This window comes from Ranitomeya imitator, chromosome 5, assembly GCF_032444005.1.
Source record: "Ranitomeya imitator isolate aRanImi1 chromosome 5, aRanImi1.pri, whole genome shotgun sequence".
In the NCBI taxonomy this organism is placed as follows: Eukaryota; Metazoa; Chordata; class Amphibia; order Anura; family Dendrobatidae; genus Ranitomeya; species Ranitomeya imitator.
Window position 1 is genome coordinate 60,270,746 of NC_091286.1, and position 27,503 is coordinate 60,298,248.

General features: G+C 40.8%; 1 protein-coding gene across 4 annotated transcripts in view; it reads left to right on the plus strand.

Moving 5' to 3' along the window:
* The window catches only part of MEIS1 (Meis homeobox 1), a 217,087-nt gene that overhangs the window by 144,698 nt on the left and 44,886 nt on the right, over positions 1-27,503 (plus strand). For all 4 annotated transcript variants that reach the window (XM_069768726.1, XM_069768724.1, XM_069768723.1 and 1 more), the window contains exon 9: positions 24,272-24,348. In XM_069768726.1, coding sequence (XP_069624827.1) covers positions 24,272-24,348 — 77 coding nt within the window. The remainder of the gene's footprint in view (positions 1-24,271; positions 24,349-27,503) is intronic.

Sequence of the window (27,503 nt, forward strand, 5' to 3'; positions counted from 1 at the left end):
GTGGATCTCTTTCCTTCCGGCGTTTCCTGGGTGGCACTTAATTTGTTAGGGTTGGCACAATGTCTTCTGGTGCACAGATTACGTTGTGCAAGCACTGGCTAATCAAGAACTGTACCTGAAGTTAAAAGATTCATGGGACTCCTGTGTAGCTGCCAGGCACCACTGACGTGGACTGTAGACCGGAGTCCTGTGAATCAATCTACTCATCTCTACTCGAATGCCAATCTCATAAACCTGAATGTTTTTCCAATTTAGTTTTCCTTATTTTCAGCCATCCATTAAAAAATACTGTTTAAAAGTTATCAAACAGCAGGCGCATTAGTTCAATTCTAGAAGACCTGTTATCTAGCAAAGCCTCGCTCACTCCCCACTACTTCCCTTCCTTCCCAGCAGCTCCACACCCATTCAAGACACAACAGTCTCCATTTATTCTTTGGTTCAAACAACTAACAGAGAGTGAACTCGAATAGACACGTTTCTGAAAAGAACAGGTGTTAGCTGTTTAGACCATAGGAATATGAGGATTATCTATCCCATCATAATATTTTGTAGTATCTCAGAAATAATTAAGCAGGGGAGTGAAACATTTCTAAGGACATGACAAATATACTTGGAAAGAATTCTTGATCACAGGGGCTTTTATTTTTCTTTCACTTCAAAATGAAAAAGACCAGAAGTAACATTTGAAACCTCCTAAATGATTGGAGCCCGATTCATAGAATTGTGGAGTAGAGAAAATGCAATAAAATAGAAAGCAAAAGCCAAATACAACATTACGCAAAACACCAAAAAATGTAAACATTTCTATGGTACACATGGAAACCTTTAAAAATAATTGGTTTTAATAAATGCCTCATTTTTGTTTTACTGTCAATCCCATTTTCCTTAGAATATACCATATATTTTCCATTTAATTTTTAACCTAGATTGCGTGTTTGCTTGTGGTCATATATGAGTTGTCAAGAAAAGGGTTGTAGGGGAAGTGACAACTTCATAGAGCACTGACTCTTTTTAAAAAAAATAGTTGTAACTATTAGAGATGAGCACATAAATTCAAGTGGAATTAAATTCTACTTGGATTTTACAAAAATCCACATTCTCCAAAATGTAGATTTTTTGTAATCTGTTTTTGTGCAACCTCAGCTGCTGGCCACCGTTTTTCTAACACATTAAAGGCCTTCAAAAGGTTAAAAAAAATTAAAAAATACCCTTGTTCTGTGCACATGTACGCAAGTTCATGTTGCACGTTGTGACATCATCACATTGTGACTTTTTGTGCGAATACGCAGAACCCTCCTGAGGCCTCATCAGAGTGAGAAGTCCAGGCTCAGGGTAGGAAGCCTTGGGATTTCAGTGTGAGTAGTCAGGATTAGAAAATGTGACAAGGACTGGACAGGTGGCAATGAGGAGCAGAGGAGCCAGAGAAGTGAGTATAAAGATTCTCCTTTTTTTACATCTTACGTTTATAATGTTCTGGGGCCTGGAGAGACCCCAATGTATAATAAGGATCATTAAATTAACTGTGAATAACTTCTCCATTGTGATTACACTTAAGGTACCGTCACATTAAGCGACGCTGCAGCGATATAGGCAACGATGCCGATCGCTGCAGCATCGCTGTTTCGTCGTTGTGTGGTCGCTGGAGAGCTGTCACTCAGACAGCTCTCCAGCGACCAACGATGCCGAAGTCCCCTGGTAAGGAGGGTAAACATCGGGTTACTAAGTGCAGGGCCGCGCTTAGTAACCCGATGTTTACCCTGGTTACCATTGTAAATGTAAAAAAACCAAACACTACATACTTACATTCCGGTGTCTGTCGCGTCCCTCGCCGTCACCTTTCCTACACTGTGTAAGCGCCGGCCGTAAAGCAGAGCGGTGACGTCACCGCTGTGCTCTGCTTTACGGCCAGCAGGCGCTGACAGTGCAGGGAAGCAGAACGCCGGGGGATGTGACAGACACCGGAATGTGAGTATGTAGTGTTTTTTTTTACATTTACACTGGTAACCAGGGTAAACATCGGGTTACTAAGCGCGGCCCTGCACTTAGTAACCCGATGTTTACCATGGTTACCAGTGAAGACATCGCTGAATCGGTGTCACACACGCCGATCCAGCGATGTCTGCAGGTGATCCACCGACTAAATAAAGTTCTGGCCTTCTAGCTCCGACCAACGATGTCACAGCAGGATCCTGATCGCTGCTGCGTGTCAAACACAACGATATCGCTATCCAGGACGCTGAAACGTCACGGATCGCTATCGTTATCGTTCTAAAGTCGCTCAGTGTGAAGGTACCTTTACTGGAAAAATCTGTGCAAGCAGGCGAATTCGAATTTTGCCTGATTCACTCATCACCAGTCATTTTTTTTAGCCCATCCAGTCATTGGTACAACAAAATGATAATAATATCTTAATGTAACTAGCAAGAATTACTGGAATACAATATTTATTTATTTTTATACTTTAAAAAAGGACAACATCTAATGTAGCAGATCTGATAAAGCAGCTCATTACGACTTCACTTCCTTTTAACCCCTTTAACACATGCATGCTAAGTTTGTTTGAGTGTGCATGCGTTTTCAAAGGTCAGAGAGGAAAGTAAGCTGCTGCCAGACACCTCTGGCAATGGCTTATCTCCTACAGAATGTTGCAATACAACAGCTTGATCTTTTTTTCTCTGACATAATCTGTTGGGAGAGAGTTAAAAGACCACCATTCACATTATTTGGTAGGCTGGTCAAGTTGAATTCTGTGAATTCTGCCATCATTAATCTAATACATTTGGCCAGTTTAAGGTATAGTCTTTGCCAATGTCTTAATATATGTTATATTATGTGTTTTAAATGTGAGAAAAACTAGTTGGTGAACATTTGCTAACTATTTTGCAGTGCACTCACCTATTAAACATGCTGGCTAAATATCAGTTTATACTGTATTCATCTACTGCTCTTTATCTTTATTAATAGTCTAGTGACCATGGACCATTTCTCACTGACTTTAAAATGTTGTCACTCATGCCAAATTGGTCAATAAACTTATCTTTTTTCATAAAAAAAATAAAAAAAAGTTAGGTTCAATCTCATTTTCATCAAACATATAATTCCTTACTGTCAAAAGGTCTCACAGTATCAAAAGTAAATCTGACTCCAGGTTCGCCATGTTTTGGTCAAGTAGGTAGGTGGATAGGAGAGCTTGCCTTTCTTGTATAAATCCACTTCTTTGGAACTGAAAGAAGGCTGATTGATAAAGAAAAGATGAAAAGATGACCTCTCTCCTGCTACTCCTCAATTGTGAATGTTCTCCCACTTAAAAAGATGAGAGAAGCCTGTAATTGACATCATAGATAGACCACAACTATGAGAGTCAAAATTAATAAAACAAATCCAAAAAATCACCTTGTCTCATTTGGCAAGATTTATTTTTTCATTTATGGTGGAAAATAAGTATTTGGTCACCTAAAAGCATGCAAGATTTCTGGCTCTCACAGACCTGTAGCTTCTTCTTTAACCTTCGTCCGGCTGAGTAGGTACAATTGTAACTTTTCCGTTTTAAAATTGCAATAACTTTTTTTTTTTCGAAAAGCTGTAGAGGGCTGAAATTTCGTGACATCTCTGCAGTTTTGGTCCAGAATATATTGGCCAAATTTCAATAAAATATATATGAAGGTACAATTGTACCTCTGCAGCTTGTTAACGTTGTAAAATTATGCAGCCTGACGAAGGTTAAGAGGCTCCTCTATCCTCCCCTCATTACCTGTAGTAATGGCACCTGTTTGAAATTGTTATCAGTATAAAAGACACCTGTCCACAACCTCAAACAGTCACACTCCAAACTTCATTATGGTGAAGATCAAAGAGCTGTTGAAGGACACCAGAAACAAAACTGTAGCCCTGCACCAGGCTGGGAAGACTGAATCTGCAATAGGCAAGCAGCTTGGTGTGATAAAATCAACTGTGGGAGCAATAATAAGAAAATGGAAGACATACAAGATCACTGATAATCTCCCTTGATCTGGGGCTCCACGCAAGATCTCAACCTGTGGGGTCAAAATGAGCACAAGAACGGAGAGCAAAAATCACAGAACCACACTGGGGGGACCTAATGAATGACCTGCATAGAGCTGGGACCACCGTAACAAATGCTACCATCAGTAACACACTACGCCACCAGAGACTCAGATCCTGCAGTGCCAGACGTGTCCCCCTGCTTAAGCCAGTACATGTCTGGGCCCATCTGAAGTTTGCTAGATAGTATTTGGATTATCTAGAAGAGTATTGGGAGAATGTCATATGGTCTGATGAAACCAAAGTAGAACTGTTTGGTAGAAACAAAACTCATTGTTTTTGGAGGAGACAGAATGCTGAGTTGCCTCCAAAGAACACCATAGCTACTGTGAAGCATGGGGGTGGAAACATCATGCTTTGGGACTGTTTCTCTGCAAAGGGACCAGGAAGTCTGATCTGTGTACATGAAAGAATGAATGGGGGCATGTATCGTGAGATTTTGAGTGCAAACCTCCTTCCATCAGCAAGGGCATTGAAGATGAAACATGGATGGGTCTTTCAGCATGATAATGATCCCAAGCACACCGCCAGGGCAAAAAAGTAGTGGCTTCGTAAGAAGCATATGAAGCTCCTGGAGTGGCCTAGCCAGTCTCCAGATCTTAACCCCGTAGAAAACCTTTGGAGGGAGTTGAAAGTCGTGTTGCCCAGCGACAGGACCCAAAACATCACTGCTGTAGAGGAGATCTGAATGGAGAAATGGGCCAACATACCACCAACAGTGTCAGTGTGTGGCAACCTTGTGAAGACTTACAGAAAACATTTGACCTCTGTCATTGCCAACAAAGCATATATAACAAAATATTGAGATGAACTTTTGTTAATAACCAAATACTTATTTTCCACTATAATTTGAAAAATAAATTTGCAAAATCATACAAGGTAATTTTCTGGATTTGCTTTCTCATTTTGACTCTCAAAGTTGTGGTCTACCTATGATGTTAATTGCAGGCCTCTCTCATCTATTTAAGTGTGAGAACTTGCACAATTGGTGGCTGACTAGATACTTTTTTCCCCACTGCATTTCAACTTCTTCAGGAGAACCACAGAGTTTCTTGATCGGATATACAGTACACCAAAAGCACAAGTGACCCGCTATCTCCAAACCACCGGCATAACCATTGGAAGATAATGTAATATATATATTTTAATTCCTTTTTCATCTTGTTAAAGTTTAAGTTCAGACTGAAAGCTCCTTTTAGACCTATGCCCCATTCCTCTATGAAAGAGAGAGTGACATCACTTATCTTGTTCACACATGAAATGCCATGTGTGCAAAGAGCACATTGCTCATGAAATATTAAGGGATTCTTCCATCACAGTTTTTATCCAGAGTGAGGTAGATGTTCTTAACCACTTTAGTTCAAGCCTACTTCGCATAATCTTAACATTTCCCCAAATATATAACTTTCCTTTGTATCTTTGCCCAGTTTAAAGTAGAGAGACTTTTACGTCAAACGAGTTACTAAGGATGAGGTCCGGGAAAGGGCTTGTTTGGACTTGGTTTATCTCCACCGCAAGCTCTGTGTTAGATTATTTTCGAATTTCCTTAAAGCATTACTATACACTGTCACGGGGGCATGTCCATGAAGGAGAGAATGTTTTTGATACGTGGTTACTAGAGCAGATAAGATAATTCCTGTATCACTGTCCTGGCATCCGCATAGGCTGCCAGTGGTGGAAACTCTGATGAAAGGAGAACATTTGGACAAGGCAGTTTATTAAGATATGAAAGTTGGACATTTTCCATCTGTCTGTGCTGTAGCCTTCTTTTATTTCCTTTTGTCATTACTGACTAAAGGAAGTTTTAAGAAAAACTTTTAAAAAATCTTCAATAAATGAATATTTAATGTCCTGTCAGGGGAACTAAATGTTTTAGTTAATTTATTGCGTTTACAAAATACAAGCTTAGTATTCATATGTTTAACTTTCGTTATACTAATCACTACCTCTTCCTGTTACAAATGTTTGTAAACTGCACAGAAGACCTATCTTTGAGAAAATGTTCATTACTTTGCAGTCTTTTGGTAGGAGTTAGGAAGCAGTCAGTATTTTAAAGATTAGGAGGCTCCATTAAAAAATATCTAAGCAACCAATATACTGAAGTTTATTGCTAAAGGATTCACTATGTTGCTTCTGCTTTCAGAACCAAAAATATGATTAGAGATTAAATTAATGATGTCCAAACCTACTGATTTTGGTAGAGCCAGCTGACCATTTAATGTCTATGGAGGTGTCCTCACTTTGTCCCCAATGTAAATGTCATTAGCTGTTGAATTTCAACATCAATAATCCTTTTATTCTAGGGGAAATATGCTACTGCCATTGACATACTTTACTCTCCCAATGCAGAACACGCACATACTTTGCCAAGCCCAGTGTACATGTGTACAGGGCAGTCAGAAAGAATAGAGGTTGAGCATAGGAGAGTTTGACCGATAGTTAGGTAAAAGTGAACCTCAAAATTGATATATGCTGCTCGAGTTACAGGCAGCATGTATCAGATACTGGCTGCATGATTTCAGCCAGGTACATTTGACTCTAAACCTCTGCATAAAAGCTGCTGGAGGACTGAGCTACTCAGGAGATTAGTAGGACAGGAGGATCCCTGGTGGCTTCTCCCTGACTGCTACCAGTAACTGAGAGGTCTTTCCCTATAAACACATGCAGGGAGATAAATATCTGTCAGTCAAGGGTAGCAGGGGCGGAGAAAATGCGGAGAACCCTACTGTCCAACCAGTCTCCCATTTGTCTCAATCCTTTGCGGCTAAAACTACTTTCACACTAGCGTCGGTACAGGGCCGTCGCCATGCGTCGGCCCGACGTACTGACGCATGTTGTGAAAGAAATGAACAACGGGGGCAGCGGATGCAGTTTTTCAATGCATCCGCTGCCCCATTGTAATGTCCGGGGAGGAGGGGGTGGAGTTTCGGTCGCGCATGCGCGGTCGAAAATGGCAGACTCAACGCACAAAAAAAGTTACATGTAACATTTTTTTGTGCCGAGGGTCCTGCAAAACACGACGCATCTGCCGCACGACGGATGCGACGTGTGGTCATACGTCGCAATGCGTCGCTAATGCAAGTCTATGGAGAAAAACGCATCCTGGGGGCACATTTGCAGGATGCGTTTTTTCTCCAAAACGACATTTGCAGGATGCGTTTTTTCTCCAAAACGACGCATTGTGACGTACGCCAAACAACACTAGTGTGAAAGTAACCTAATATACTATGTTTTTCTCTGAAATGCTGCAACATGTCAGAGTCAAATCTACATGGTTGAAATTGTGAATAATCTTGTGTCAGTGGATCAGGCAGCATGTATCAGTTGTGTTCCTTTTGAAAGTGTATGACATGCTTTAGTCAAGCACTAACATCATATTGTAATATTTTTTTTTCATCATTTTGAATGTGATTTATAGCGTTGAAACTTTTTAGAAATAAGTTTGAATTTAGGATATAACTTGATATTGGCTTGATGATCCGAATATTTATAGAGCTACTGATAGAGGTGTGCTTCATAGTAGTAGTAAAAATCATAGGGTGTATATTTTTCCCCTCTCCTGTGTGCTTAGTGGTCATACATATTTTCATTACTAGATGAACCCAAATCCATACTACTCGGTTTAAATGGAGAAAATGCAGAATTTATCTTTTTATTATGGGAATAAAAACTATGACATACACATAAACTAATGTTAGGATAACATATGGTGCTGTGCACAATTCAAGAACCTAGGAAATGTCTTGCATCTTGGGTGTCAAGGGTCATATGCCCAGAGGCTCCAGCACTCTAATTATGTTTATACATTGAAATAAATACGAATTTGGGAAATAGGTGAAAATAAATATTTATGATGAAAACGATATCTCTTTGTATAATCATTAATTTTATAGAGGGAGTCATTGACTCAGAAAGTTGAACAGTTTTTGGTTTACACTTGTGACTAGTTTGAGGTTTTTGGCGAAGTTTTTCATGAAGTTTTTTTAAGCTACGCATGGGAATGGATAGCAATTAGAGGAATATCAGTATTTCACAAAGTTTTCCTGTTTTGGATTTACTTCTGGATCAAAAATTGCATGTGTGTATTTCCACTTTAGTCTTGTACAGTTACAAACTACAATCTAATCCTTAAACATATATTGATAGGTATTATACACATTATGTTGTATTGAATGCACTACTTATCGTTTTCAACTAGAGATGAACAAACCTGAATTTAAAAGTTTGGTGTTCGTTCTGGACATTTACTATCTGGTGCTGAACTCTGAACACGCAATTCTGTTGGAAGTCCGATTTAATGTTTGGAGTTCCTGGGGAAGTCCAGGGATGAGAGAAAGACAAAGAGAGAGAAAAATTTCCTGCCCCCAAGCTCTCCTGCTCCAAAGTTCGGGTCATGGGGTTCGGGTTCTGAATCAAATTCGGGAACAGTTCTGGTACCCGAACTGAACTTTAAACTAAAGTTTTGGTCTGGTACCAGAACCCGAACTTCCAAGGGTCCAATCGTTCCTATTTTCAACTTCATGCTGGAAGAGACTGATGGCTGGAGCCCACACTAATTAATTTATTGATTATACAGGTTGTCAAGCTTGAAAAAAAGATGTCATGTGTTTGAAAATTTTGAAACTTATTGATATTCTTGAATTTAAAAAACCCAGTCTTGGGCAATGGCACCTCTACTTCGACATAGGAACTTCCTGTGTTATCACCTCACCAATGACATGTATGAAGGGACTGAACAACTGGCTCATTTCAATTGCTTGGTCAGCCCCCTTCATTGTCTATGAATAAACAAACAGTCCTATTCATAAATGTTACAATACAGGAAACTGTCACCTGTGTTGAAATTAAAGTACAAGTTGAGCTATTGGGAACCAAGACCAAAACTGATATTTAGAGATTAAGATAGCTTTCTTATTTGCTTTCACAGCCAATTTTTATTTTTACCTTTCCATTTTTCCCTTCCCTTCTTCCAAAAGCAGTAACTTTTTTTTATTTTTCCATCAACATAGCCATTTGAAGGCTTGGTTTTTAAACAATGAGTTGTAGTTTTGAGTAAAGGTACCGTCACACTATACGATTTACCTACGATCACGACCAGCGATACAACCTGGCCGTGATCGTTGGTAAATCGTAGTGTGGTCGCTGGAGAGCTGTCACACAGACAGCTCTCCAGCGGCCAACGATGCCGAGGTCCCCGGGTAACCAGGGTAAACATCGGGTTACTAAGCGCAGGACCGCGCTTAGTAACCTGATGTTTACCCTGGTTACCAGCGTAAAAAAAACCAAACAGTACATACTTACATTCCGGTGTCTGTCCCTTGCCGTCTGCTTCCCGCACTCACTGACTGCCGGCCGTAAAGTGAAAGCACAGCACAGCGGTGAAGTCACCGCTGTGCTGTGCTTTCACTTTACGGCCGGCAGTCAGTGAGTGCGGGATGCAGACGACAAGGGATCTGACGGACACCGGAATGTAAGTATGTACTGTTTGTTTTTTTTTACATTTACGCTGGTAACCAGGGTAAACATCGGGTTACTAAGCGCGGTCCTGCGCTTAGTAACCCGATGTTTACCCTGGTTACAAGCGAACGCATCGCTAGATCAGTGTCACACACACCGATCCAGCGATGACAGCGGGAGATCCAGCGACGAAAGAAAGTTCCAAACGATCTGCTACGACGTACGATTCTCAGCAGGATCCCTGATCGCTGCTGCGTGTCAGACACAGCGATATCGTATGGATATCGCTGGAACGTCACGAATCGTACCGTCGTAGCGACAAAAGTGCCACTGTGTGACGGTACCCTTAGGGTACCTTAGGGTGCTGTGTTTTCACTTTACGGCCGGCAGTCAGTGAGTGCGGGAAGCAGACGGCAAGGGACAGACACCAGAATGTAAGTATGTACTGTTTTTTTTTTTTTACGCTGGTAACCAGGGTAAACATCGGGTTACTAAGCGCGGTCCTGCGCTTAGTAACCCGATGTTTACCCTGGTTACCCGGGGACCTCGGCATCGTTGGTCGCTGGAGAGCTGTCTGTGTGACAGCTCTCCAGCGACCACACAACGACTTACCAACGATCACGGCCAGGTCGTATCGCTGGTCGTGATCATAGGTAAATCGTATAGTGTGACGGTACCCTTACACTATCCATTTTACTATACAATGTACTGAAAATGGGAAAAAAATTAGAGTGGGATGAAATGGTGCAAAAAAATTAAAATCCGTCATTGTGCTAGAGCTTCAGAGGAGTATCAAGATGGCAGGAACGGAGGCCTATGTCAACTCGCAATTGCATCACAGAAGGCTAATGGTACCGGTGTGTGCAACAGCAACAACTTCATTTAATTGCCGGTAAGATATGGCAGCAGCATTTAAATTGTTAGGGTCAGCAATCGGAACTCAGCTCTAACCTTTGCTGTTAAAGACAGATGATGGCTATTTAACAAAGCTGGCATTTATTGTGCGTGGAAGATGATCAACTCCTGAACCCCCTTCACACATGCATATCCAGTAATAGCATATACTCATGTCAATTTGTGCTAAAGTGTTAAATGAGTTGTCCAGGACATTAACATAGATGTTCTATTCTTAGGATAGGTCATCAGTGTCTGATCGGTGAGGGCGTCACACCCGGCACCCCCGTCCGACCAGCTGCTCCCAGTGTGGGCCAGAATTTCTCAGTTATGGAGCTGCACAGCTCTGTTGATGAAATAGTGACCACGGCTGGGTACTACACATCCATGATTTGAATAGGGGGTGAATGTGAAGAACGTGTCCACGGCAATTATATAGTCGACGGAATTGTGCGGCTCAGTTACTGAGCAGATCTGGCCGCCACCAACACAGGGAACAGCTGATCAGTGGGGGTGCTTTAATATAATAGTAATCTTTATTTTTATATAGCGCTAACATACTCCGCAACGCTTTACAGTTTTGCACACATTATCATCGCTGTCCCCGATGAGGTTCACAATCTAGAATCCCTTGTTGTGCTTGGCTTCACACCTCCTACAGATACTGATGACCTTTCCTTAAGGTACCGTTACACTTAACGATTTACCAATGATCACGACCAGCGATACGACCTGGCCATGATCGTTGGTAAGTCGTTGTGTGGTCGCTGGAGAGCTGTCACACAGACAGGGTAATCCAGGGCCGCGCTTAGTAACCCGATGTTTACCCTGGTTACCATTGTAAATGTAAAAAAAAAAACAGTACATACTCACATTCCGGTGTCTGTCATGTCCCCCAGCGTCAGCTTCCCGCACTGACTGTGTCAGCGCCGGCTGGCCGTAAAGCAGAGCACAGCGGTGACGTCACCATTGCACAGTCAGTGCGGGAAGCTGAAGGCGAGGGACGTGACAGACACCAGAATGTGAGTATGTACTGTTTTTTTTTTTTTACTTTTACAATGGTAACCAGGGTAAATATCTCGTTACTAAGCGCGGCCCTGCGCTTAGTAACCCGATATTTACCCTGGTTACCAGTGAACACATCGCTGGATCGGCGTCACACACGCCGATTCAGCGATGACAGCGGGTGATCAGCGACCAAAAAAAAGGTCCTGAATGATCATTCCCAGCGACCAACGATCTCCCAGCAGGGGCCTGATCGTTCGTCGCTGTCACACATAACGAATTTGTTAACGATATCGTTGCTACGTCACAAAAAGCAACGATATCGTTAAAGAAATCGTTATGTGTGACGGTACCATAAGGGTAGGCCATCAATGTTAAAGTCCTGGAAATCCCTTTAAGTATATTAGATTTTCATATAACATATTTTATGTTTTCTTTCATTTTATCAAATGTACAATCCCATTAAAGGGTCCTTCTCATCTTCTGACTTCAGGAGTGCATCACTCCCCTGCTTCCCAGCTCCTGGATTGCTGTGGTGCACTCATGAAGATTGACAATTCAGACCAGTAGCATGGATTAGCTACTGGTCCAAGCTGCTAACTTCCCAAAGATGCTAACAGAGGCAGCTTTGTCTAGCATCACACTGAACCTGGCCCTTTCGCTTGATCCTTCTATCCTTTATAGCTGGATTTACAGCAAAGTGTTTGCAAGCACACATTTCCAGTCTAGGAAACTATCACTTTTGCTGGATTGCAGAGGTGTCAGGTAACTTAAGGTACCGTCACACATAGCGACGCTGCAGCGATACCGACAACGATCCGGATCGCTGCAGCGTCGCTGTTTGGTCGCTGGAGAGCTGTCACAGACAGCTCTCCAGCGACCAACGATCCCGAGGTCCCCGGTAACCAGGGTAAACATCGGGTAACTAAGCGCAGGGCCGCGCTTAGTAACCCGATGTTTACCCTGGTTACCATCCTAAAAAGTAAAAAAAAACAAACACTACATACTTACCTACCGCTGTCTGTCCTCGGCGCTCTGCTTCTCTGGTCTGGCTGTGAGCGCCGGGCAGCCAGAAAGCAGAGCGGTGACGTCACCGCTCTGCTTTCCGGCTGACCAACGCTCACAGCCAGAGCAGGAGGAGAGCAGAGCACAGCGCTGGAGGACAGACGGCTGTAGGTAAGTATGTACTGTTTGTTTTTTTACTTTTAGGATGGTAACCAGGGTAAACATCGGGTTACTAAGCGCGGCCCTGCGCTTAGTTACCCGATGTTTACCCTGGTTACCAGCAAAGACATCGCTGAATCGGTGTCACACACGCCGATTCAGCGATGTCTACGGGGAGTCCAGCGACGAAATAAAGTTCTGGACTTTCTTCCCCGACCAGCGATCTCCCAGCAGGGGCCTGATCGCTGCTGCCTGTCACACTGGACGATATCGCTAGCGAGGACGCTGCAACGTCACGGATCGCTAGCGATATCGTCTAGTGTGACAGTACCTTTAGACAATGAGCAGTAAACTATAAAATTTAAAATTCTTGAGAATGGAGAGAATATTTTAAAAAATGATATTTGCAAAGTTTCTCGTTTTGTCAAACACTTTGTAATTTACCATTTCATAATCATGACAAATCTCTTTTAAGCTTGACCAGTATTGACATCATTTGATTCCAATTAAATCCTCTATTTTTTTTAATCTCATGGTAGAATTCTTTTCTTACCCAGCAAAATCACTGGTGTAGTAACAGCTCCCGTGAACTTGGACAAGTCACTGCTGTTCTGGCACTAAAATTAGATTGTAAGGTTTAAGGGCAGGTGTCCACTGAGCCTGAAAAAATGTATGTTTTTGTGCTGCGTACCTTCTGTTTAAAGAAAGGGTAGTTTTAACTATGGAGAGAGGTTTACTATTTTCAGTGTAAAATCAATGCATTTTTTAAACCAAATATTATGTAGGTTTTACAGAATTAAAATAAATATCGAAACAACATGCTATGAAATTTAGATAGAAAATTGTCTTGAGATTATTGTGTGATTACAAAATTGTGAGATTACAAATATCTAACAGAAAACCAAGTGTTAAATTGAAGATATGTGTAACATTGATTCTGAGAGAAAGGGTCAGCTTTCTGCTGCATAATCTCTGTTTTATGGTCTTCACTGATTCTTTAGGTGTTAACCCAGATGAAATAGAGAGCACTCCAGGAGAACCATTACAACTATTGCTCTCCCGTAGACAGGGTCCCAATCATTAATTTCTTTTGTGAGAACTGGAGGTAATTTTGTTTGCTCTACTAATGCATTGTAGTTCTCCCTTGATCCAAGAATATCCTTTCTCATATTCCCATCTTGATCAATTGTTTGCAAATAATTAAGCTTTTAAGAGATAATGGTACAAGGCTAATGGAGACAACAAGGCAAATGTATCAACTCTCTATTTGAGAAGGATAAACAGCTTTTTTAGATACTTTATGTTGGTTGAATCAATGCGGTGACTTTCTTTTGTTGGTAGATCTAATATATAGCTAATATTGCCACAGAAATGATCTATTCAACTTGGTTTTGGTCACTGAAAATTTGCAATGGCATAAAACGCAGTTATAAATTGTAGACTTTTGTATTTGAAAGGTACCCATTATTTCAGATATTTGATGGAATATTTAAGACATACATAGTAGCTTCAAACATTGTAATAATTTAGGGTCCAAGTCTTAAGACCCTTAATAACTTATAAACAAAAACATACCAAAGGTTTCCCATACACATTAGACTAAAGGTACCGTCACATTAAGCGACGCTGCAGCGATATAGACAACGAGCCGATCGCTGCAGCGTCGCTGGTTAGGTCGCTAGGAGACGTCAAACACGGCAACAGCAGAATGATGCAGGAGCGATCCAGTGACGTACTTATCGTTCTTGCTGGTTGTTCGCTCCATGGAAAACCATTGCAGGCATCGTTGCTTTTGCTGTTAAACAGGACGAATCACGCCGACTTGACAACCAAATAAAGTTCCGGACTTTCAGCGACGACCAGCGATGTCATAGCGGGATCCTGATCGCTGCTGCGTGTCAAACACAACGAGATCACTATCCAGGACGCTGCAACGTCACGGATCGTTGTCGTTCTCATTGGTAAGTTGCTTAATATGACGGTACCTTAACTTTAGCCAAACTCGCTAACATTGACTGTCTCAAATGACTTTTTTAATAACCCCTAGAGATAAGAATAAGACTGCTGATCCTTTTGTTCTTGAGGTACCGTCACATTTAGCGACGCTGCAGCGATATAGACAACGATGCTGATCGCTGCAGCGTCGCTGTTTAGGTCGTTGTGTGGTCGCTGGAGAGCTGTCACACAGACAGCTCTCCAGCGACCAACGATGCCGAAGTCATCGCTGTGCTGTGCTTTACGGCCGGCCGGTGCTGACACAGTGCAGGGAAGCTGACGCCGGGGGACAGACACCGGAATGTGAGTATGTACTATTTGTTTTTTTAACTTTTACAATGGTAACCAGGGTAAACATCGGGTTACTAAGCGCGGCCCTGCGCTTAGTAACCCGATGTTTACCCTGGTTACCAGTGAACACATCGCTGGATCGGCGTCACACACTGATCCAGCGATGACAGCTGGTGATCAGCGACCAAAAAAAAGGTCCTGATCATTCCCAGCCACCAACAATCTCCCAGCAGGGGCCTGATCGTTGGTCGCTGTCACTCATAACGATTTCGTTAACGATATCGTTGCTACGTCACAAAAAGCAACGATATCGTTAACGTAATCGTTATGCGTGAAGGTACCTTTACTAAAATAAGTTGCAATCAGAGATTTCTGGTAGAGACTTTGTGATTGAGAGAGTACTCCTGTGTATTGAGAACTTCTGTATGGAGGAGTCAAGAGAGATGGAGATGTTTGCAGAATGATTGCCAAACCATTGTTCTGCTGTTGCTGTCTATTGTGTAGGGGGGGTGAGGGTATGTGCACACGTCAGGATTTCTTGCAGAAATTTTCCTGACAAAAACCCGACATTTCTGCCAGAAATCCGCATGCGTTTTTACTGCGATTCTACCGTGTTTTTTCACGCGTTTTTGATGCATTTTTGGTGCGTTTTTTATGCGTTTTTTCCCAAATGCATAGAATAGCGGGAAAAACGCAGAAAATCTGCAAAATTAATGAACATGCTGCTTTTTTTTACCGCAATGCATTTTTTTCGCGGAAAAAAAACGCATCATGTGCACAAAAACATGCAGAATGCATTTAAAATGATAGGATGCATAATGTATGCGTTTTTAATGAGTTTTTATAGCGTTTTTACTGCAAAAAAATGCAAAAAAAGCAAAAAAACCGGAACGTGTGCACATAGCCTGAGTCTCAGCTGAGTCTCGTAGCCTTTCAAGTCCTATTTTCTCTCTTTGGTAAAAATCATCCAAATCATGGGTGCTAAAAATGTTCAATTTTAACCCCTTCAAGTCGCGGCCCTTTTTCATTTTTGCGTTTTCGTTTTTCACTTCCCTCCTTCCCTGAGCCATAACTTTTAGATTTTCCGTCAATATGGTCATGTGAGGGCTTATTTTTTGTGGGACAAGTTGTACTTTTGAACGACACCATTGGTTTTACCATGTCTTTTACTAGAAAACGGGAAAAAAATTCCAAGTGCGGGAAAATTCCAAAAAAAGTGCAATCCCACACTTGTTTTTTGTTTGGCTTTTTTGCTAGGTTCACTAAATGCTAAAACTGACCTGCCATTATGATTCTCTAGGTCATTACGAGTTCATAGACACCTAACATGACTAGGTTATTTTTTATCTAAGTGGTGAAAAAAAATTCCAAACTTTGCTAAAAAAAAAAAAAGTGCCATTTTCCGATACCCGTAGCGTCTCCATTTTTCGTGATCTGGGGTCGGGTGAGGGCTTATTTTTTGCGTGCCGAGCTGATGTTTTTAATGATACCATTTTTGTGCAGATACGTTCTTTTGATCGCCCGTTATTGCATTTTAATGCAATGTCGCGGCGACCAAAAAACCGTAATTCTGGCGTTTCGGATTTTTTTCTCGCTACGCCGTTTAGCGATCAGGTTAATGCTTTTTTTTAATTGATAGATTGGGCGATTCTGAACGCGGCGATACCAAATACGTGTAGGTTTGGTTTTTTTTTTTATTGTTTTATTTAGGATGGGGCGAAAGGGGGGTGATTTAAACTTTTATATTTTTTATATTTTTTTCATATTTTTAAAGACATTTTTTTTTTACTTGTGCCATGCTTCAATAGCCTCCATGGGAGGCTAGAAGCTGGCATAGCCTGATCAGCTCTGCTACATAGCAGCGATCATCAGATCGCTGCTATGTAGCAGAAATGCAGGTGTGCTGTGAGCGCCGACCACAGGGGGGCGCTCACAGCAGACCTGCATCAGTAACCATAGAGGTCTCAAGGACCTCTATGGTTACCTTCCTGATGCATCGCCGACCCCCGATCATGTGACGGGGTCGGCGATGACGTCATATCCGGCCGCCCGGCCGGATGCGGTAGTTAAATGCCGCTGTCTGTGTTTGACATCGGCATTTAACAGGTTAATAGCGGCGGGTGAATAGCGATTTCACCTGCCGCTATTGCGCGCACATGTCAGCTGTACAAAACAGCTGACATGTCGCGACTTTGATGTGGGCTCACCGCCGGAGCCCACATCAAAGGGGGATTCACGGCATGCGTAGTACTAGTATGGCGCATGTCGTGAAGGGGTTAAGGGAATTCTGGGGATCACATATACTAACATGCCTCTATGGCAAATACCCAATTTTCGTTTTTCTCACATTTTTAAACTTTAAGAATTTGCTTAAAGAAAAGTAGTCGAGCAGATCCATTTATTGACAACATTTTCATATAATTATATCAGTCATGAATCAAAGATCCATTCTGATGAACATAGAAAGAAAAAGAAAATGGATTGATTCCTAAATATGCACGGACATCATCCAAATTGGCCAAATGGAGGGCATATAACTACAACATAATTAGTTACATTGAATATCATTAGGCTAGCCTAATTGGTCAAATTTGGGTAAAACTTTGGCCTTGTTTCCATATATCTAGCCATCTGTTGTTATCTCTTTCCACCATGGTAGTGAAAGTCTGGAGGAATACTGATGCCAGAACTGATCACCAAGCTTTCTAAGGCAGGTCTTAAAGTCACATCAAGAAACATTACCACTTTGTCTTTGTATCCCCCAATAGCAAGTTTTGAGAGACAGCTTTATGCATTGATTTCAACGCTAAGAAAATAAAATGTAATTCTGGTTCGTAACCTACCTTAATCGCCCGTTGTGAAGTTTTGTGTACAAGTGAAAGTAATCCCCATTCATGACATTCTTTGCTTTCTAAACTTTCAAACCATCTAAGTCATTAGCTGCAATTAGGGAAATGATTAATTGTTAGTTTTTGTCAAATGATGGTAATCTTGACGTATGATCTTTTCAGTAATTTTTTTTTTCATTTGTGCTGACCGCAGCTGTAATTGACTTTAGAATGTGAACTTGAAATGTCTTTTTGGCAGAGTAGCCTGTGGCGTGGTGGTACCTTGTCTGGTCATGCCTGTTAGCTCTGTTTGTAGATAACATCTTAATCCTCCTCCCTTCTCTGCAGATCACCTCCACCTCCAAAAAAATAAAAGAACATATAACCCCCCGAAAATCACTTTTTTTTCTCTTACAAGAAAGTTGGAAAGTATTTAAGTATTTTTAAGCATATTGAGTTTCAGTTAAAAGGTCTATGTCATTATGGCCCATTGGCTGAGGAGGATTAGCTGCATGAAGTCATGGCTTTCATGTGATCATGGCAATTATAGATTTTCATGAAATTGAAAGTTTCTGCTACAGTAAGCCAATAAATATGCAGAGAAAAGATCAGATGGCTTGAACACACAATAATAAAGATTGGGGGAACGATTTCACATAATAAAGTCTTTTTTCATTATTTATTCAGTTGAAAGGTGTTTATGTTGTTTTATTTTATTTTATATGGCGGTTAAATGGGTTTGATGCTTAATTTGCCCAGTCTTGTCTGTTGCAAAGAATGCAGAACAATTTAATATAGCATAACAGACATTAAATCCTCATTTTCAATGGCTCGAGGCAAGCTAGCAATTATTGCTTTCTTTATGACATTTTACACAGTTTGCTCCAATTACTTAAAATTAGACCACATAAGTTTTTCTTCATGGGATAAGTCTATAACCAAATTCAAGAGCATTGTATTTAATAATTATGTATTTCTCTGTTTTTATGTTTCTCTGTACAGACAATTTACATGCATGATATTCATAATATTTCAACTAACTATAGGCCACAGAATATATTTCTATAGACAGTTGATGTCATGTTAAGGTTAAGGTAAACTGGGACATTTTGGTTTTCTAGAACTCCAGCCTATCCAATAATGTTTTGTTCATGGCCTAAATATCAATGTTTAACTTTACATACTGATATATAGATTCTCTTATTAAAAGAACTGCCTGGTCACATGTTACCAATGGCCTATCCCAAGAATATTGCTATCGATGTTATTGATCACCTCTCCTCGGAATAGTGGTATCAATGTTATCGATGATCTTTATTCGGCAAATCTGTAAGACTCTTGAGTGCTGTTCTACTTTTCTCTACAGATATGGAAACTTGGATGAGGGGTGCCCAGCTCACAGATAATGTGGACTTCCCCACACACTTTAAAGGAGTTGCGTGGCCTGAATTTGTTCCACGTATCGGCTATCCTTGGACTAGGTCATCTATATGAGTTGAGTGAGGGTCCAATATTTGGAGCCTTTACCAATATAACTCTAGTTGTATCTTGATGCAGTGCAAAGCACCATTCAACATGCAGTGTCCTAATCAGGTCATGACAAACAGCTCCTATTCAAAATAATGTGTATCATCCTCTACAGAACAGTTTTTACTACAATAGGAGTTGATCTGCAGAACCCAGCAGTGGCTGCTATACAATGAATGGAACTGCAGAGTGCAGCTCCATTCAGTGCTTCCGGATTCCTCAAGCACTTATAACAGTTTATCGGTATGGATGCCAGTTGTTAGAACCCAACCGATTTTATATTGGTGACCTAACCCATCGATAGGCCATCATTATCTTGTGACTATCCCTACAATAACTCAAGTCTTCAATGAACATGACTAACATGGTGGAACAACTGATATGCTGGATGACTGGGATTGAGTCCATAGATCAGATTGAGTCCATTGGATCAGTTCCTAAAACAGTTTTTTCAGCAGCATTTCACTATAATTGTGTTGAAAAAACTACCAGCTAGTAGCCCCACTCAAGCATTCAGCATTGCTTTGATTGCAATGCTGGAGTGGTGCTACTAATCTAAATCCCCAGAACCTAGTTTCATACTTACCAGCAGCATTCTTCTTCTTTTATGGGCGCCGCACCGGTCGGTCTCCAGCAGTTGGTGACTAGGGTTGAGCGACTTTTACTTTTTTAGGGTCGAGTCGGGTTTCGCGAAACCCGACTATCTCTAAAGTCGAGTCGAGTGAAATCGGAAATTATGGCGAAAAGTCGGGGATCGACCGAAACATGAAACCCAATGCAAAGTCAATGGGAATTTTTTTTTCTCTCTCTCTCTCTCCCTCCCTCTCCCTCTCCCTCTTTCTCTCCCTCTCCCTCTCTCTCTCTCTCTCTCTCTCTCCTCTCCGTCCCTGAACAGAAAAGCTGGTGTTACACATTGCAAATCGCTACTGCGCACAATCGACAAGATGACGATAGGCATCCACGCCCCTAAGCCCTATGTCATCACTCTGCCCACGCTCCTTCATTGGCTGAAAAAATGGCGCCAAGTGCGTCATACGAAATGCGACTTTGGCGCGAAAGTCGCGTACCGCATGGCCGACCCCACACAGGGATCGGGTCGGCGACTTTTGAAAATGAACGATCCGTTTCGCTCAACCCTATTGGTGACCTATCATATTGCTCTGGAAGTCACAACTCAATGTAAGTCTATGAGAGCCAGAACAATGCCAGAATGAGTCTCTCCTAGACCTGCATTAAGAGCTTGTGACTGTTATCTCTGACTTCTGATCAATCAGAAGTTACAGTCACAAGATGGTGGAACAGGACCAGAGCCACGCCGAGAACATCTGAAGACTTTAACTCGATCTACCTGATCATCAGAAAGTTTCAGTAGACTAGAAAGTGACCCATGCTGCTCAAATTGTGAATTTGTCCTCCACTCCTAATACTGGTCATCTAGTGCAGTAAGGAAACCCACAGGGCCTGGCTGCTCTGTCTGCCCACATGCAGATTTTTGAATTTTATTTTATTCAATATTAATACATAAAACCATTTTATCTTATGCCCCAAGCATCTTAATCATATCTCCTCTGAGTGATGCTTAACCTTTTCTTCGATGAAATGACATGTCAGTGTGAAATTTGAACCTTCAAAATTTAATTAAACTTAACTAGTATTATCTATAAATTTAGAACATCTGTACATTTATATATTTACGATTATATATACTTAGAGAATAAGTTAAAAAGAAGAACACACTTTAGCCCCTTGTTCCATGATAGTATAAAAACAAAGTAAATAATCCAGCATGTGGGTAAATGAGAAGGAATGTTTATATACAGATTGTGAACTTCCCATAGTAAAAATAAGCAAATCCACCTGGAATTACCAATGCTGACATATTCTTTACACCTCTTAGAGGCCACAATGAGCAATCAATCAGAAGAATGGTGGAATGCTTTTAAAAACAACAGAACTGTATAGAGTGATACGTGGATCAGAGTGTAGCAAGCAGGCATGCCAGAAATGTTAGGGCATGTCTAATCCGACTTAGCAAATAATGCTAATGGAATTAAAAGCTAGCCTAACCAGCAAGTTTTAATACAGAAATGGCCTTCTCACAGGTGCCTGCTCTGAGTACTAGGGCTAATTCACAAATAAATACATGTGGTATGAACTGAGATGTATTATTGTAGGCAGATTATGTTTGGACAGTAATGTCCTTTCCTCATATTCCTCATAGTTAATAAATATTGACACTGAGTGTAGGCAAAGTAGCTGCTTTTTGTCTCAAAATAAGTAGGTGTAAAGCGTCTAGCTTCTGAAATTGAAATCGATGTAGCTGTATATGATCGCTTGCTTGCGTGCAAATAAAATTGTTTCAATTTTTTTTTAAAACAATGGCATTACATCCATGTACATGAAATCAAGTTTTATGCATTTCTTTATTGTTGTACTGTTTATTCAGAATATTTAATATTTAGACCCCCAATTGGTCTTAAAGCACCATTCCAGCATTTTTTATTCCACCGCTGAAGTGGTATCACTAATGGATTCTCCTGTCACTAATACAAATGCAATTTCCTGCCCTTAATAAAATACTTACAAGCTGCCGTCTTCTTCTGTTCTTGCTGGTTCTCTGGTTGTCTTCGACAGTTTGTGACCTGTCAGATGACTGTAGGATTTGCTGGGTGAGACGGAAGTCACTTCTCAATGTAAGTCTATGGGAGCCAGGATCATGCTGGAGCGATGCACTCATAGATTTACATTCAGAGCTTGTGACTGTTAGCGCTGACTTTGATCAGTCAGGAGTTGCGGTCTCAAGATGGTGGAACCAGACTGGAACGGCGCTGGGAAGAGCAGAAGATGGCAGTTGATTAGTATTTCGGTAGGACCATGGAATATGCATTTGTGATAACACCACAAAAAAATCTTTTAAGACCCCCATGCATTGTAGATGACTAACAGATTGTCATAAGTGTATGAGGGCATCCCAACTCTTCCAAAAGAAAGATCAAACATGTTTAGTTATGCCCTATCCTTTTGTTCTCCTCCAAGATAAGCAAAAGTGTCTGGTGGCTGTTTAAATCTGCTTACCTCACAGAGAACACACACAGGCTCGGCTAAGTATGCATATGAATGGATAGTTGCGCATAGGTCTGCTGAATATGTGGTTGGCTATAAACTATTTAAAGTGTGTGCACCTTTAAGCATCAAAAATTCTTCGAGAGTACAAATTTTTCTTCTAAATTTACTAGAGACATGAAATATGTACACCCTGGCCCAGTGGAGACCTCTCTGAGACTTTGACATAAAATGTTTGGCAATCTTGGTGCTAGAATTTTTTAGTTAAGAGCTAGACCTTTTATAGGGATATGTATGATATTTGTGATTTAAAACTTTTCAAATGTCCTACCGCATGAAGCAGTAATGACAGTCACTATAATACCATTTACTAAAGCACTGGATGCTTTTCTTACAACAAATGGCATTGTGGGTTATAGATAATCCAACAATAGAGAAGGTATAACTGGAGGAGAAACACTGAACTTGATGGACCTGTGTCTTTTTTCAAGCTATATAACAAATATCTGGGGCTGTAAGATGAAAATCTCTGGTCTGTGTTAAGTCACAATACATGAATAAGTAAGGTCTTATTTCCAATATATAAATTGCACCTCATGGACCTCAAACAGTTCTACCACTTACATAAGGTTTGAAAAACACAGCCTCCCCCTCACATTCTCTGGAAATATGAACACACACAACTCTTTTTCCATGAGGTGGGTCAACCGCACTATCACCATAGTCAGTTATGGTTAAGATTCATTTCATTGGGCTGCAAAATCTTGTCTGTGATGCAATCCGTTACCCGTCTTTAAAGTGGATCTGTCGGTAGGATAAACACTCTATTCTAGACTGATCCACATTTTTCTTAATATGTAAAAGATTTGTTAAGATCTTTGGGCTGAACACAGATTTCCCTGAAAATCTGCCTCCAGAGCTTATTTTAAATCAAAGGTGGCATTATCAGTGTGAGAAATGTAATGACTGATAGCCAGCTTCCCAGATCTATATGTCTCACTCTGGTAACTCCCCTTTCATTTAAAATAGCAGATATCAAGGTATAATTTTATCCAACTTTCTATGATCTACTTGCCCAAATAGAAGACTTAGGGGGGTTGATCCTACTGACAAATTCCCTGTAAACAATACTGTGCATACCCTATAGTGTTTTCTATATCAATGGGTATCAAAATTAATCTGAAAACACCCTGTCTCATGTACAAATCCATTCTTATGCCTAGAGACATTGGTTAATTTTTAAAAATTCTCTACATGACCCAGGACTGAAAGAATTCTGATCTCTAAGAGTATTGAATATGCTCCTTAAACTAGTTAATTAACATCTTTTAATAAGTCATTGAGAATGATGTAATTTTCCTTAGTTAAGTACATTTGGGTTCTCATATGAAATCTAATACCTCTATTATCCATAACATTAATTAAAAAAAAACCTCTTTTGAATCAGAGCATTTGGCCTCTCCATCTGATGATTAGACTAAGACAGTTATGTTAATGTCAGGCAAAATATGCGTTGAGTGACCTTAAGTTGGCGCGTGTTCAAAATCCCAGCATTTCGTTGATGAGCCACATAATGTGGAGGACTTGGATCATGGTGCCAAAAGAGACTCTTTTTTTATTTTATATTCACGTCCATTATTTCTAAATGTTTTAAATTACATTTCAGAGTAGTGCGGGCAATAGCTTATCTGATTATTTTCTGGTAGGATAGCAGCTTGATTCTTGCTCCTACTGTGTGCCAACTGAAGACAAAATGAATATAAGTGAATAGCCAGGGTTCTTAATAGCAATTTCTTCACTCTGCTAATTCTTATAATTGGTATGTCTGTGTTGCCTAATAATTAGATGATGTAGAATACCACTAATAAAAGAGTGACACACCTCACCGTTTTGCGCCTTTTTATTAGAGACTACATGCTGGCATTTGTATTTGTAACAAAATGAGATCTCATCACAATTAAGAGTAACTCTCTGTTATTTTTCAGCACCCCTACCCATCAGAAGAACAGAAAAAACAGTTGGCACAAGACACAGGTCTCACCATACTTCAAGTGAACAATTGGTAAGTAATTTGACTTAGTCTTTATACGCAATCAGCTCTTCAGCCTCTGGCAACCTGCAGCTAATCATTTCTGTTACTATGGCACGCCCTGTAATTGCCTATTTTCCCTCGTAGTTCACTGATGCAAAAGTAATATGGCCTAAAGAATGTTTCCAGTGATATGAATGCTAATACTACCGCACCAATACAACTACAGTATGATACTACTCAGAATACACAGATACTACATGTAAAATAATACTAAGCAATGACTGCCAGGCCGGCTGAAAGGATTTGGCAGTCATTTTGAGGAAGAGAGATGGACCTGAACTCATTTTTATCAAACACTTAAAATGCTGTTTTTTATTAAGGGAACCTATCACAGTGAAAATTTACTCCACTCTACAGATACCACAAACGTTCTTGTTATAGCATTTTTTTTAAGAAATTGGCAAAAGTAATGTATGGTACTTTGGACTTTTATTTAGTAGCTTTTTAATAAAGTTCAAATTAATAGAGAACTACCGTATATACTCGAGTATAAGTTGAGATTTTCAGCTCATTTTTTTAGGCTGAAAGTGCCCCTCTCGGCTTATACTAGAGTCATTGTCCCAGGGGGGTCGGCAGGGGAGGCGGAGCGGTGGCTGTGACATACTCACCTGCTCCTGGCGCAGGTCCCTGCATCTCCGATGGTCTCCAGGCGCTGACAGCTTCTTCCAGCATTGAGCAGTCACATGGTACCGCTCATTACAGTAATGAATATGGATGTGACTCCCATAGGGGTGGAGCCGCATATTCATTACTGTAATGAGTGGTACCGGTGACCGGTCCAATGCTGGAAGAAGCTGTTTGCACCTGGAGAAGACTATCAGGGAAGCTGCCAGGGACCGTGCCGGGAGCAGGTAAGTATAATGGGGAGGGTGAGCAGCATTGTGCGATATTCACCTGTCCTCATTCAACTTCCGGGCTCAGTCTTCCGTGTCCTCTGCTGTGACGCTCAGGTCAGAGGACGCGATGACATGGTTATTGCGCGCCCTCTGCCTGAACATCAGTGCAGAGGGCGTGGAAGACACAGTGGCGCCCGGTGGTGGAAGAGGACAGGTGAATATTGCAAGTGTCGGGGGCCTGAACGACAAGAGGTGAGTATGTCATTTTTTGTTTTATCACAGCAACAGCATATGGGGCAAATATCTCTATGGAGCATCTTATGGGGCCATAATCAGCATTTGTGCAGCATTATACGGGGCAAATATCTCTATGGAGCATCTTATGGGGCCATAATCAGCATTTGTGCAGCATTATGTGGGGCAAATATCTCTATGGAGCATCTTATGGGGCCATAATCAGGATTTGTGCAGCATTATATAGGGCAAATATCTCTATGGAGCATCTTATGGGGCCATAATCAGCATTTGTGCAGCACTTTATGGGGCAAATATCTCTATGGAGCATCTTACGGGGCCATAATCAGGATTTGGGCAGCATTATATGGGGCAAATATCTCTATGGAGCATCTTATGGGGCCATAATCAGCATTTGTGCAGCATTATATGGGGCAAATATCTCTATGGAGCATCTTATGGGGCCATAATCAGCATTTGTGCAGCACTTTATGGGGCAAATATCTCTATGGAGCATCTTTTGGGGCCATAATAAGCATTTGTGCAGCATTATATGGGGCAAATATCTCTATGGGGCATCTTATGGGGCCATAATCAGCATTTGTGCAGCATTATATGGGACAAATATCTTTATGGAGCATCTTATGGGGCCATAATCAGCATTTGTGCAGCATTATATGGGGCATATGTCTCTATGGAGCATCTTATGGACCCTTATTAAACTTTATGCAGCATTATATGGGGCATATTTTAATATGGAGCATTTTATGGGGCCCATCATGAACTGTATGGAGCATTATATGGGGCTCCTGATTCAATATGGATATTCAAAAACACTTAACCTACTGATGTCTCAATTAATTTTACTTTTATTGGTATCTATTTTTATTTTTTGAAATTTACCAGTAGGTGCTGCATTTCCCACCCTAGACTTATACTCGAGTCATTAAGTTTTCCCAGTTTTTTGTGGCAAAGTTCAATTTTAATTGAATTTCTTTGTTTTCGCTTGGGTGTTTAGAGAGGTGTCAATTTTGAAGAAGGTCCACCCACAGGACTCCAAAACCCAGAATGGAGAGAGGTTTAAATGAATAAAATAACACATTCTAAATCTTTTGCCAAAAGACTATATGCTAATCTGCTCAGCACTCCCCAAGCTATAACATGCTTTGTATAGATTGGATGATATTTCTAATGTGACAGGTTCCCTTTAAAGTTTTTGTATTGGTAACGATATGTCCATTGTATTTGCTCTTGTGGTCCTACATGCATGATATGACTTCACTTGAACAGAATGGAATTTTTTGGATCATTATTCTCTATTTGACCATTGTAACAACCACAATAGTCCTTAGTTAATTTGAAAGAACTGACCAAAGAAATAACCGACAAGAAGGTCAATAATAATGGTGAAAAAAATCATTAAACACTTTATTGATCAAGAATTCTGGTGTGCAAAGGTAGGAAGAACAACCAGAAGAAAAAAAGCACAATCTAATCTGTTCATATCTTACCTCCATATATCCAAATTTTACAGTATCTCTCACATCACACGACACATATAACTCACTTCTTTTTATATATTATACTTACCATTCTTTTTATAATACATGTGAACATGCTTTTATACTGTCATTTATTTAATTTAATTCACTTACATATATATGTATTTAAGAGTCATATCCTTTTTTATAGACCTCACGGGTATCATTTCATTTATCCATCGCAACATAGTGCACTTAGATAATCTTCCTTTTCCTCTTCTTTTGTCCTTACATCATTCAATTATATGATAGTTCATATCATGGCTACGATATCAATTAGTCGGCTGGAGCGCACACTAAGGCCGGTGTCCCACTTGCAACCGCAGTACGAGAAACTCGCGTGAGTCTCTCGCCTCAATACCCAGCACTACCTCCGGCACTTGGGACCGGGGTGTGTGACTGCAATGCAGCTGAACACTCTGGTCTGAACCGTGTATTGAGGCGAGAGACTCACGTGAGTTTCTCGCACTGCAGTTGCAATTGTGACACAGGCCTCACATTCACATTGTGTCCT